An 11893-nucleotide genomic window follows, 5' to 3' on the forward strand; every position below is an offset into this window, starting at 1 on the left:
CCCTGCAGGCCCGCAATTCCCTTGGCCTCTACAACGAAGTGGGGAGGGAGAGACAATGCTGAGTGTGTGTGGTTCTTTTTAATCCCGAGAAACGAATTTGCCCCCCAACTTAATAGCTGCATTATCCTGTCTCTACGGTTGAGATTAGAATAATAAATTCAAGGCGAAATGAGCGAGATGCTTCAACTCAGCATTTTGAAAGACACTATTTTTCACAAATCACAAATAGCTTTCGGAAGCCACTTTGATTGGCTAATAAAAAAGTAAAGAATGGGAGAAAGTCCTAGCTGCTGCTGCCGAATGGTCCCCATTCTGGTAATGGGACGGCGGGAGTATTTGGGAGGACGCGTTTCTAAAGAGAGCGCATCCCCGCTCGCAATTAAGTTCTCCCATAATACGGGTTTTGCTTCCTTTTCTCTCCAAACGAGAAAACAGAGGCGGTGGGCACCACGGGTTGGGGGGGAGCGGGTGCTGTAAGAGAGGGCGGCTGAAGCTCTCTGGGTCTGGCCCACCCGATGCCTTGCATCTCAAGCGATGCTGGGCGCCAGACGCACCCCGCCCTCCGACGCCGGGCTTGGGGCCACGGGCATTGCTGCGCACGGCCGGGATTGAATGGGGCATTGGGTGTGGGGAAAATTCGGTGAGGTTCTTCGAAGGCATTTAGTGTAGGGTCAATGGCTACTGAGCCAAAGATTTTTTATTAATAGCAAGCATAATTCTACATTTCAAAATGAAACGACCCTCCCCGGCCTTCGGAGTCTGGACGCCCGTGGGAAGGCCTGAGGTCGGAGCAAAATGCTGTCTATTCGGGCCTCCCCGGCGGGCAGCCAGTGTTTCCCCGCAGCAAACGGGGTACCTGTCTGGCCCCGTGGCTGGCAGCTGGGACCCCAGGTTCCGAAAGATTTCCCCCAGAGCTGTTCAAAGCTGTTCCCGACTGCCTGCCCGCAGCCTGGGCTTCCAATCGGTAGCCTCGCTCGGGCCGCAGGAGTCCCCTATTAACGACGCCGGATCCAATCCTGTATTCAAGACAACTTTGCGTGGGAGCCAGGGACTCAGACGCGGGTGAAATTACACAAAACTAGAGTCCTCGACTTACTAGGCGTAAGTCTGGGGAAATCACTGAACGGGAGAACAGAGAGGGAAGGGAGTGAGAGAGAGAGGTCTGTCCTCAAAAATATTTCAGTCTTTGGGGGTCTGGGTTTTTAAGACCAGAAGATCCCTTCCCCTCCCCTCGTCCCATCTCTTGACTGAATCAGACGGCTTGTATATGTGGAATTTGGTATTATTTGACCAGAATCTTACTGGCATAAACAGATTTCTCTGTCTAGGACTCTCCAGGGAAGACTGAGAGACTTCTTGCCCCCTGAGTCCCTCAGCGTTCAACCCTTTATTTTGGGGAATGGGGAGTCCAGTGAAGACTGTCCTTACCCGGCTGTGGCTGGAGTGAGGGACTGTCCACTCAACGGGCCCACCCACACCCGAGCCAATGACCTGAATTATAAGGGCAGGGCAGGCTGCCCAATTGCCAAGGTGAAGCTGAGAGGGCTTGAAACAGCCAGAACAGAGGCTGGAGTAAGTGCAGGCGGGCTGGGTGACAGTGATGGCTCTGTGCTGGCTGAATTTGAGTTTCAGACAGTGGACTCAGGCTGCTTGCCTTACCAGTCCCTCCACCGTTCCCTTCTCTCCTCTCCCCTAGGCTTGAGCTCCCTTGTCCCCCACTCTCAGGCTTCTTGAAACCAAGTCCTCCAGACTGCCTTGAGCCTCACATCCTTCCCACCCTGTTTGCTTTCTAGTGCTGGGTGCTGAGTACTAAGGGTTGACCATGAGAGATCAGAAGGAGTCACACTGCCTCATCCTTAGCCCCAGCCCCTAGCTGAAAAAGGCCTAGTTGCTGGAGGGGCATGGGAGGGGGAGCAGATTTTTGATCTGGGCTCAGCCCAGAGCCAAGAGGAAGATGGATGAGTGGAGAAGATGCTTTCTTCCTACTGGGACACTGGCATCTACCAACCCACTTTGTTTGGAGCCAATGTTCTCCCAAGGGCATTCTGCTCTTCTCCTCCTCCTGTTCACCTCCCCACTTTCACCTGCCCTCCCAGCCCAGCCAGCCCTCTCAGCTCCTCCACTCCTCTCCATGTGGGTGCTCCCCAACCCCAAGTCAGATCAGTGGAGGAAACCTTTACTAGAATATTGAAAAAGGGTAAGGAGGGGAGGGGTAGAAAACGGGGTACGATGGGGAAAAATCGAGCCAGTCATTACAGCTTCAAATATTTTTTCTCCATTTTTTTATTATGACTCACGTATACAATACAAAGTACTTCGACCAGAAACAGAGCTGCTGCCGGGACACAAAATCTACATTCATAGCTGGACATAAAGACGAATGACCAAAAATTATTATTATAGATATATTTTTAACCTTGTTTTTCTTTCGAGCACATTGCATAAACAGAGAATTCAAGACAGTTAACTATACATTCAGTGCAATTTAGTTCTACTCTACTGGGGTTAGAAGCACAATAAAAGCGCACAGGACCGGCGGGCTAGGCAGTCTCAGTTGTTGGGTTTTTCTTAGTGAAATAAGCAGCAACAAACAACAACAAAACCGCATTACAAATACTCTCAAAGCAGGATTTCTTCCTATAGGTAGTGATAAAATACGTTGGAGGTTTCTTTCTTTTTTTTTATTTTAAATTTTTTCTCTTTTTTTCTCCTGTATTAGGATTTTTTTTTAATTTCTCTTTTTTATTTTTTCAAGATTATTGCAGGTTCCCTTTAGGTAGTATGTTAAAGATTTACTATGATTATTATCAGTATTATTATTTTCATGATTATGGCGATTTCTGAGCGCTTATACCAGTGCAGCTCAGAGGAAGCTGGGCCCAACAACAGGAATTAGACAGCTGAAGGGGAGGAAGGCATGGGCCCGAGTGACCATGGGATGGCTAGGTAGGATCTGAGCGGCAACTGCAGGCAGGCGCCTTTCTACCCCGTGAAAAGGGAGGGGGGAGGGGGAGACCTCGTCTCCTTCAGGTTTCCATCAGGTTCGTAGAGAAAGTCAAGGGGGTCTAAGTGGGGACCCCCCAGGGAGGGAGAGGGGATATTCCTTGCTATCATTTTTAAAATGTCTTTGAACATCTTCCCTTTCTTTTCCTTCCTTCCTTCACTTTTTCTGTCCTTTGGGGAAAAAAAGTCAATCTAAGACACTAATCCTAGCATGAAAACAAAGCCACGAGTCTTCTTCCGCATTTTGAGGGGGCTCCCCTCTAAAATAAATACCAGAGAAGCAGGGAGGTGGCAGTGTGGCAAGAAGGGGCCGGGAGAAGGGGAAAGGGGGCCAGGTCTCAGACCTTAAAATCCAGGCAAGACTAGGAAGGGTGGGGGTAGGGAGAAGTGTGTGTGTTGGGGCAACAACTGAGACAGAGACTCGGAACTTTTCGCTGTGTCTCAGTCTCCCCCCTCCAGCCCCCAAACAAATAAAGATGGGGGGAAGTCCAAAGGTAATAAAACCAGAGCTGCAAGTATCTGACAGGTAGTTAGAGTTGTGAGTGTCATTCTATTCTCTATAAAAGCAAATGACAGTCGTAAACTTCTCAATTTATCTGCTACCATAAAATGAAACTTCAAGGGAGTTGCTAAAGGAGGGGGGGATGTCTCTTTTTTGCTCAGTCCTTGTTTTCTTCCTTTTCCTCCTCTTCTTTCTCCTCTTCCTCGTTTCCTTCTTCCTCCACCTTCTCCTCATCTCGGGCTCCGGGCAGTTTATCCTTGTTGTTCTCCTTTTTCCACTTCATCCTTCGGTTCTGGAACCAGATCTTCACTTGTCTCTCAGTCAGTCCCAGGGCATGAGAGACTTCAATCCGACGCTTTCGTGTCAAATAAGGATTAAAGAGAAACTCCTTTTCTAGTTCCAAGGTCTGATACCGGCTGTAAGTTTGCCTTCCGCTGCGCCGCCCCGGAGCTGGACAGAACAGAAGCCCAGTCTGGTTATGTTTGGGTAGGGGCTTGGCTTTCCCCTGTCACTCTTCCTCCCCTGAAATCCCCCCCTCTGGTTTCCCCAGTTCCCCTCCCTCCTGCAGAAAAGGCTGAGCAGGCAAGGGCAGGAAAGTTTGGGGGGTTTGTTTTGGTTTAGCTTCACCTTGGGAGGTAGGGTAGGGGTGGGGGCAGGGACTAGGATCTGTCTGGAAAGCGGGGGCTGGAAGAGGCCAAGGGAGCACTGCAGAGTGCCCCCAGGCCTGCAGTTCCAGGAAACTGGCCCTTGCAGCTTTGTTTACAAGTGCAGAGGGGCATTGGGTGAGCAGGGCTGGGGACAGAGCCTTTTTCCAAAAGGAAGGCAAAAGGGCTGGGGGTGAAGAAGTGGGGCTCTGCTCACTGCCCCTCTTCAGATCTCTCTGCCTTATGCCTTGCAAGAAGGAAAAATAATTGATCTCCTGGAATGTATCACTGCTTGGCCTGATTGCTAACTGGAGATCAGCAAATAAATCACGGGCCATCCTTGCTGGAACTTGTCCCTTTCTAGCTTCCCCTTTTACTTCGAAATTGGGCGATGAGGGGCCACCTTTGGAGGGGCTCATGACCTGAGCTGCCCTGAGGGTCTCAGGAAGACCCCAGAAGCCTTTGATGGGGGGCAGCTTGGCGAGGGTCTTCTGGACCTCAGAGCCCTCTAACCTACATGGCCTCCCTCCTTTTCAGTACTCTTTTTTTTTTTTCCCCTTCCTTTCTGACTCCTTCTCTTCTGTCCAACTGAGGGAAGTAGAGCAAAGTTGGGGTAGTGGCCCTAAGGCTAATTCTCTGAGAGGAGGTGGTGGGTACCCCAGAGAAGTAGATCACCTGTCCTTGGGGTCCTGCCACCCCCTGACCCAGCCAGGGGAGGGAAGCAGGGGTCTTCATCCCAAGACAGCCTGGCCACTGTCCTGGACTGGGGCTCTCTGCCTTATGGAGAAACTGGCTTGTTCCAAAGGCTGATAACCTCAGGGTCCCCTGCTCCTTCCCAGCCACCTCCCCAACTTTGACTAGAGACGGTGAGAGAAACAGACAGAGAAAGAGGAAAGAGAGAGACTGACTGACTGACAAGAGGTGGAGAAACCGTTTTTTTTAACCCTTTGCACCCAGATACCACCTCTCCCCCCACTTTTACCCCAATCCCCCAAATCTCCGAGACAAACCCGGTGCCCCACCCCCAGCTGAACCTCCCAACCTCCAGAAACCCACTCAGGCCCGGGGGTGGGGCCCGAGACAGCCCCAAGCCAAGAGGGAAAGCGAGGGCAGACAAAAAGGAGGCGAGGGAGGGGGGGAAGACCCCGGAGCGCGGGAGACCAAGGGGGAAAGAGAAAAGGCTTCTCACCGTGGGGTCTCATCCATGGAAACATGAGGCTGGGAGACGAGTTTTGATTTAAGTGGCCTTGTCCTTCGCTACTGTTAGTGTTGGCGGAGGATTTACAGTCGGGATATTGCACCACGCTCGCCTCTTGCTGAGCCCCATAAAGGGACTGTCTGGGGAGCGCCTCGTAGCCATAGAATTTGGAGGCGTCTCCGTGGCAGCTCAGCGAGCACGGGTTCTGCTGGTAGCCCGAGTTGGAGATGCCCGAGGTGCCGTGGTGGAAGAAGTCTTGGACGTGGTGCGAGGCGTGCTGGAAGCCGGGCGCCGAGCCGCCGGGCCCGTACACCAGCGCATGGCTCCGGCCCACGCTCTGCGGGAAGCGGCAGTCGTAATAGGCCGGCTCCAGGGACTCGCCGCCTTTGTACTTGGAGAACAGGGGGTTGACGAAGTAGGAGCTCATGCTGGGCACATGAAAACCCGCCGCCCCCTCCCCTCTGGCTCCCGACTCCCCCGCCCGGGACCCCCGAAACTGCCCTCCCCCCGGGAGCGATCCCCAGGCCGGCCGGCTCCCCGGGGCGGCGGGCCGGGCTGGGCAGGTGGGGGGCGCCTGGGTGCCGGCGGCCGGCGGGGCGGCGCAGCTCCCGGGCTGGGCGCGGGCGGCGGCGGGCAAGCGGGCGGCGGCGGCGGCGGCGGCTCTCTTCACTGTCGGTAGGTAGAGCTCGCGCTCTCGCACTTAGCTCTTTCCTTTAACAGCCCAGGCGAATTCCTCAGACTCCCGGCGGTGGCGGCGCTTACACGCGATTCGCGTTCATCAATCCACGACATGAAGACAGGCGAGAGGGAGAGAGAGAGAGGGAGAGAGAGAGGGAGAGAGAGAGAGAGAGAGAGAGAAGGAAGGGAGGGATGGCGGGCGGGGGATAGAGGGGTTCAGGGCTGGGGGGACCTGGAAGAAGGGGAGGGGAGGAAGGGGGAGGGATGGGGGTGTGGTATGTGGGGGGTGGTGGTGAGCCAGCCCCAGCTAATGGCTGGGGCCAGCTTTTCCAAGGTGCGCATTCAGATTTGAAGGTGCCTCTCCTCCCTTCTCGTTTCCTTCCTCTCAGAGAGAGAGGTACCTGAGCCGGCAGGTCAACTCAGGTTACCTCAACAGGTATAAGACCCCCGAGGGGGCTGAATGCCAACCAGAGAGAGCGGTCCCCTAACAACCAAAGGTGGGTTCCCCAGGGGGTCCTTAAGTCTGGGGACTTTAGAAGGAAAAGCACATCTTATCCCCAGACACTTCAGCTATCAGAACCCTCTTGCCCCTATCCAGCTGCCCTGTCCTCCCTAGATTCTTAAGATGCCTTGTCAGCTGGCTGTGGGTAGTAGAGAGGGCCAGAGGCAAGGACACTCCACATACCCAGTCAGGGCTGCACTGCCCCTTCAGACACTAGCTCATGCCTCAGGCAGGAAGCCCGGGCAATGGCCACGAGCTTGCTGGAGGCTCTGAGAGCAAAGCCGCTGGTGGGAACAGAGGAGAGGGCAGCTGTGGTTCTCTGGCTTCTGGCTGGGCTGATCCAGGAGGTTGCTTCTTAGGAGACCCCTTGTATCTGGGTTGGAGGAGTCTAAAGCAGGCCTCTTACTTGTCCCCACATACCCTAACCCCATAGGAAATGCCAGTTTGGCCTGGAGGGGCCTCCTGGCTTCACTGCATCCGCGCCCCCGCCCCAACTCCCCCAGGCAGGCTGCCCAGGCCAGGATGTGGATGGGAACTGTCAACAGACACTCTTTAAATATTTACCCACTCTTCTCTGGGGGGTTTCCCCCATCCCCAAGACTGGGTAAATTCAAGTTAATGCTAATGGATAAAAGACCCTTATCCCATCAGCACCCTTCTCAGGCCATAAACATGTACAGTTACATGGACTGAACACAGGCAGAGAGAAAAGGGAGAAAGAGAGCTGTGGACACGTGTGCTCTGTGCAGGTGAATGAAGAAGAAGAATGATTTTTCTGGTCCTCCCCCTCCACAGTATGTAAGAGCAATACGGGGCCATACTCAGGATCCACACATATTGTATATGCTCTCTTCCACCACAAACAACATCAAACGCACACCCACTCAACTATCAGAAAGCACCTCTGACACTTCACAGACGCTGTGCACACTTGTGCACACCCAGACATATATGAAAATAAGACCTGATAAACACACATGCATCTTTCTCTCTTTGCATCATAAAAAAGAAAAATGCTACCTATTTTCCTTCCACATTTTGGAGTTTCAGGGTTGGATGAGGAAGGAGGCAGTTAGAAAATCAGATCTTTTTCTTCGCTATCCATCCGGAGCCCAGCTCTAGGGATGAAGGAAGAAATAAAAGTGCAGGGGAGGACGATGCAGAGAGAATGAGTCTCCCCCTTCTGTATCTAAATAGTTGCTGGGGAAATAGTCACTCTCAGCCACATTCCCAAAGGAGAACCACTGGGGCCCCAGCAAGAGATCAGGATACCCTGAATTTGGAGGAATCCACCCCCATTTGAGTGAGGTGGAGACTGCTCCAACTCTGTGACACCACACCCATAACTCTGACCCTGGAGCCACAGGAGGGCAGGGTCAGAGGGCCATGCCAGGGCTGCAGGGTCCAGGGCAGTGGGGGACATGACAGAGATTTCCTCCACTACCAGAGCACGCTGCAGCCTTGGTTCAGCCTCTGCCTTCTCTGGGCCTGCTCTGTAGGTTCTAAACTGACAGACTCTGGACTCTCAGCTTCTAGGTCACTGGGGACTGTCATAAATACTTTCCCTTTCCCTCCTGGAAAGCAGAGGCTGAGCAGGCCATATCCGCTCTGGGGCCTGCGCCTTATCTTTTAGGGGGTGGGGGGATATCTCAACATTTTATGGGCCAGTGAAAATCCTGCCACAGAGCTATCCTTCCGGGCCTTTGTGTCTTGGAATGCAACTGTCCAGAGTGTGCTTCATGCATCGCCTGCTTTGAGAGCCCACCAGTCCCCAAAGCCCCGACTGGACTTGATTTCCCCTTTCAAGGGTCCCTCGCCTTTTCTCTCTTTAGTTCATTTGATTGTTTGTTTTTTACATGTTTCTGGTTGATTATGCTCCTGGAGCCTGGAAATAAAGGAACCGCAAGCAGCCATCCTTGCTGGGGCGTCTCCGTCCCTCGCCCCGAGGCCTGCACCGCCCTCCTAGGTATCGTGGATTTATGTTCGTTTGTCCGGGTCATTCTGCCTTTTCGTGTTAATTACGCGCTGCCTGCTTCGTGCTTATCTCCTGCGCAAAGCGATTATTTTCAACGCCCGCCCTTCTGAGCCTCCCGAGTCTGCTGGGAGAGCGAGGACCCATCTCCTGCCGCCACTCGCGATTTATTTACACCTCGCAGGTGAGAGGATTGATTTGCTCAGAGCCAGAGGGACCGGGCTGGGCCGGGGCACCCAACCTTTTAGTCGCTGCTCCTCGGGGCCAGGCCTCAAATGTCAGTGCGGCCAGGCCGGCTGGGGGCACCGCCGCCGCCTCTAACATTGAGCAACAGCGCCACCTCGCGTCCACTTGCTCCAATGCAGTTCGGCCGAGAAAAAGCCAGCAGCTAAGAGCAAGCAGGTCCCCAGGCTTGACCCAAAGGTCGGGGATGGGAGGAAGGAGTTTCCAAATGAATGAGCAAGAGAGGGGTCCCCGGAAGGGACTCCCCCCTTCCCAGGAGCGCTGTTCTTTTGTTTTCTAAATCGTCGAACTAAACCTTGCCCAAGGTTTTGTACTATTTTCTCTTTTTGTCACCCTCCCTTCCTGCATTGAGACACTGTGCAAAAGGAACTGCCGCGATTATCCCCACAACCAGGCGCATTTCTGGCCTCGGAACACCGCGCACGCAGACACACGCACCGAAGCTCCCGCGACCGCCTGCCCGTGGCGCGCACCCTAAACTCCTCGCTCCTCTTACCCTGCCTCCTGCTCCGTACCGCCTATTCCGCCGCCGCCTGCAGGACTTTGGGGTGGGACTCTGACTTCTCCCGGCTCTTTGCCCCCTGGTTTGTGGCCCAGCCCTCTCTCACGCGCGCTCTCTCTCCACTTCTCCCTCCCATCCAGTGAGGTCCTGTTCTCCGTGGGCCATAGACAAAACATTCCTATAATCCGATTTCAAAGGAAAGAGTGTCCACCTTATTTAAACCATAAAACAATTAAGCCCAGACGTCTAGCCAGCTCCGCGCTGCTGTTTTGTTCGGCCCCATTCAGAATCCAGCGCAGGGAGACAAACAGCGCCATAAAAGTGGCATTTCGGGGCCTCGGAAATGTACCTACCCTCTGCCTTCCCAAGTGGAACAACCTTTAGGGTTTTGTGATTCTGACAAAGGAGCAGAGGAGAGGTGGGAGGGGAGGATTAGGGCAGGGGGGCGTTTGCAAGCCCCTCTTTCGTCCCTAGCTTTCGTTTCTTTCCCTAGATGTGTGTCGTGTTGTTGTGGTTTGAGTTCACAAATGACAATAAATAAAAATCGAATCCAATCCTGACCTGCAGGCTGGAGGTTGAGCTGGTACTGAACCGTGGGCTGGACCGCGTGGGCCTACTCTGGATCCCACGCTCTGGTCAGGGCCCTCCTTCCTGCCCGGAGCCAGACCGGCTCAGGCGGGCCGCAGGAAGCAGGCCGCGCTGACGGTCGGACGAGAGGAGGCGACAGGGCCTTGGAGCAGGGGCGGGGTGGAGGCCCGGAAACACCGCCGAGCTCGGGCCGGGAGAGAAGCTTGAGTCCCCGCGGTCAGGACCGAGGGAGATGGGTGGGTGCCTTGTCCTCCGCGCGGGGCGCAACTGAGGCCAGGGTCCCAGAGGAGGAGCGAGGTAGCCAGAAAACTACATGCAAAGCACCTTTCAAAAGGACCAAGAAAACAATCGCTTCTGGAATTGGGAAGTCTGTTCTTAAGCGGGAAAGAGGAGGGGTGCTTCAGCGACTGGGAAAACCAAACCGCGACTTTAGATTGTCTCCCTCAAAATATTATCAAAAACAAAACATTCACCTCTTCCCACCTTCCTCCAGCCCCTGAAACTGGGCTATTTAATAGGAGTGGGTAGGAGATTCAAATGATGGGAAGGGGCTGGTCCCTACAAGTGCCTCACCAATCCTGGAAGGTGATGGCCATGGGGGAAGCTGCTTAGGAATTGGGGTCCCCAATTATTTTCCTTTACTGTGGTATTCCCCAAGTATTCAGAGCAACACCCTGCACTCTCGCCAAAATAGGCAGCCTGAGATATTAAAGGGCTATATTTCAAGCAGTCTGAGTTTAATAGTTTCCAGATTGGGGGATTTCCGAGAAAGGGGGCGCTGGGCTGAAGCATACCCGGCAGCTTGAGTCTGCTTCTGATTAACAGATGAAAACTGCTGGTTCTGGGGAAGGCTCTCGGGGTGCTAGGCAATCGACCATCCCCACTGGGCTGTTGTTACACACACATATCCCCAAATCTTCGCCCCTGAGGTCCTACAGCCACCAGAGAACACCCCACTTCTGGCTAATCCCTGACCAGGTTCCTTTGGCCCTAGCCTCGGGATCTCCTAGAAATGCTACGGTTGCTCAGCATAACCAGTGTCACCCCCAGATCAACATTCAAATCAGGCACCAGAAAGATAGAGAGGTTGAATAGAAAAGAGAGAACTAGGAGATGGAGAGAGGAACTGAGAATACACTGAGAAATAGAAACGAAATCAAATCTTGATTGCATTGGTGTTGCCATCTTTCTTCTCTCTCCCTCCTTTCCTCCCTTTTCTTTCTTCCCTCTCTATTCTCTCCCCCTGCTCTCTCTCTGCATCTTCTTTCACTCTCAGTGTCCAGTGCCTGTCCAGTTCCCTGAGGCCTGCAGGGCCTCCCTCTTCACTCTTCACCGCACACCCTCCTTAGCAGCCTCCCCCCCACCAAGACACCCCTCAAAGCACCGATGCAGCCAGGCAGGAATCCAGCCCCGGCCTGCACCCAGCACGCAACCTTCATCTTTACCTATCTCTTCCCTCCGATCTCATGTACTCATAAATTATTACAATTAATTACAGCCAAGGAAAACCATTCATGCCGTACCCCCACCCCCAGGGACTCCATCGAGCTACCAGGAGACTCACAGGCAGCCAGCCAAGGAAGGCACAGGCGGCACCCGGGCCTCAGCAGCCTCCACCACCCCCCTGGAGCCTCTCAGCCCCATCACACCCTGCCTGGGGGAGGAGTGGCGGGCACTTGCCCTTCCGAAGCAGGGGGAGACCCTTGCCTGGCTCCCACCTCCCCTAAAGGATCTAAGCACTTGTCTCCTCCACGTCAGAAGCCTGGGAGCGACAAGGAAGAGAAATAATGAGAACTGGATGCAGTTGGGTTTCTGGTTTTTTAAATGACTTCGATATATTAACACAGAGCTGTTCTACCATAACAAACAGAAGCACGTTACAGGACCGACTCTGAGGATGAGAGGAGACTGCTATGTACACTCCAGAGGCGCCGGCCTGTGCCGCAGGACCCAGCCTGCGGCATGGTCCCCGGCCCTCGCCTTTTAGCTCCTGGGCTGGGAAGCATACTTGTGTATGTTGTGTGTGTGCGCGTGTGTATGTTTGTACAAAATCTGCACACA

At 53.8% G+C, this 11893-nt stretch overlaps 3 protein-coding genes across 3 annotated transcripts in view; all 3 read right to left on the reverse strand.

The window, feature by feature from the left end:
* HOXC4 (homeobox C4) overlaps positions 1-11893 on the reverse strand; it is a 59885-nt gene that overhangs the window by 39855 nt on the left and 8137 nt on the right. The window lies entirely within an intron of this gene.
* The window catches only part of HOXC6 (homeobox C6), a 35549-nt gene that overhangs the window by 15378 nt on the left and 8278 nt on the right, over positions 1-11893 (reverse strand). The gene's annotated exons all lie outside the window — the stretch shown is intronic.
* Positions 2266-6257, reverse strand: HOXC8 (homeobox C8). Its single transcript, XM_069580699.1, has 2 exons — positions 5339-6257; positions 2266-3955 (listed from the first exon to the last, which is right to left on the reverse strand). The coding sequence occupies exons 1-2, from the start codon at positions 5772-5774 to the stop codon at positions 3663-3665; spliced, it is 729 nt and encodes a 242-aa protein (XP_069436800.1). The 5' UTR covers positions 5775-6257; the 3' UTR covers positions 2266-3662.

This window comes from Ovis canadensis, chromosome 3, assembly GCF_042477335.2.
Source record: "Ovis canadensis isolate MfBH-ARS-UI-01 breed Bighorn chromosome 3, ARS-UI_OviCan_v2, whole genome shotgun sequence".
Classification (NCBI taxonomy): domain Eukaryota; kingdom Metazoa; phylum Chordata; class Mammalia; order Artiodactyla; family Bovidae; genus Ovis; species Ovis canadensis.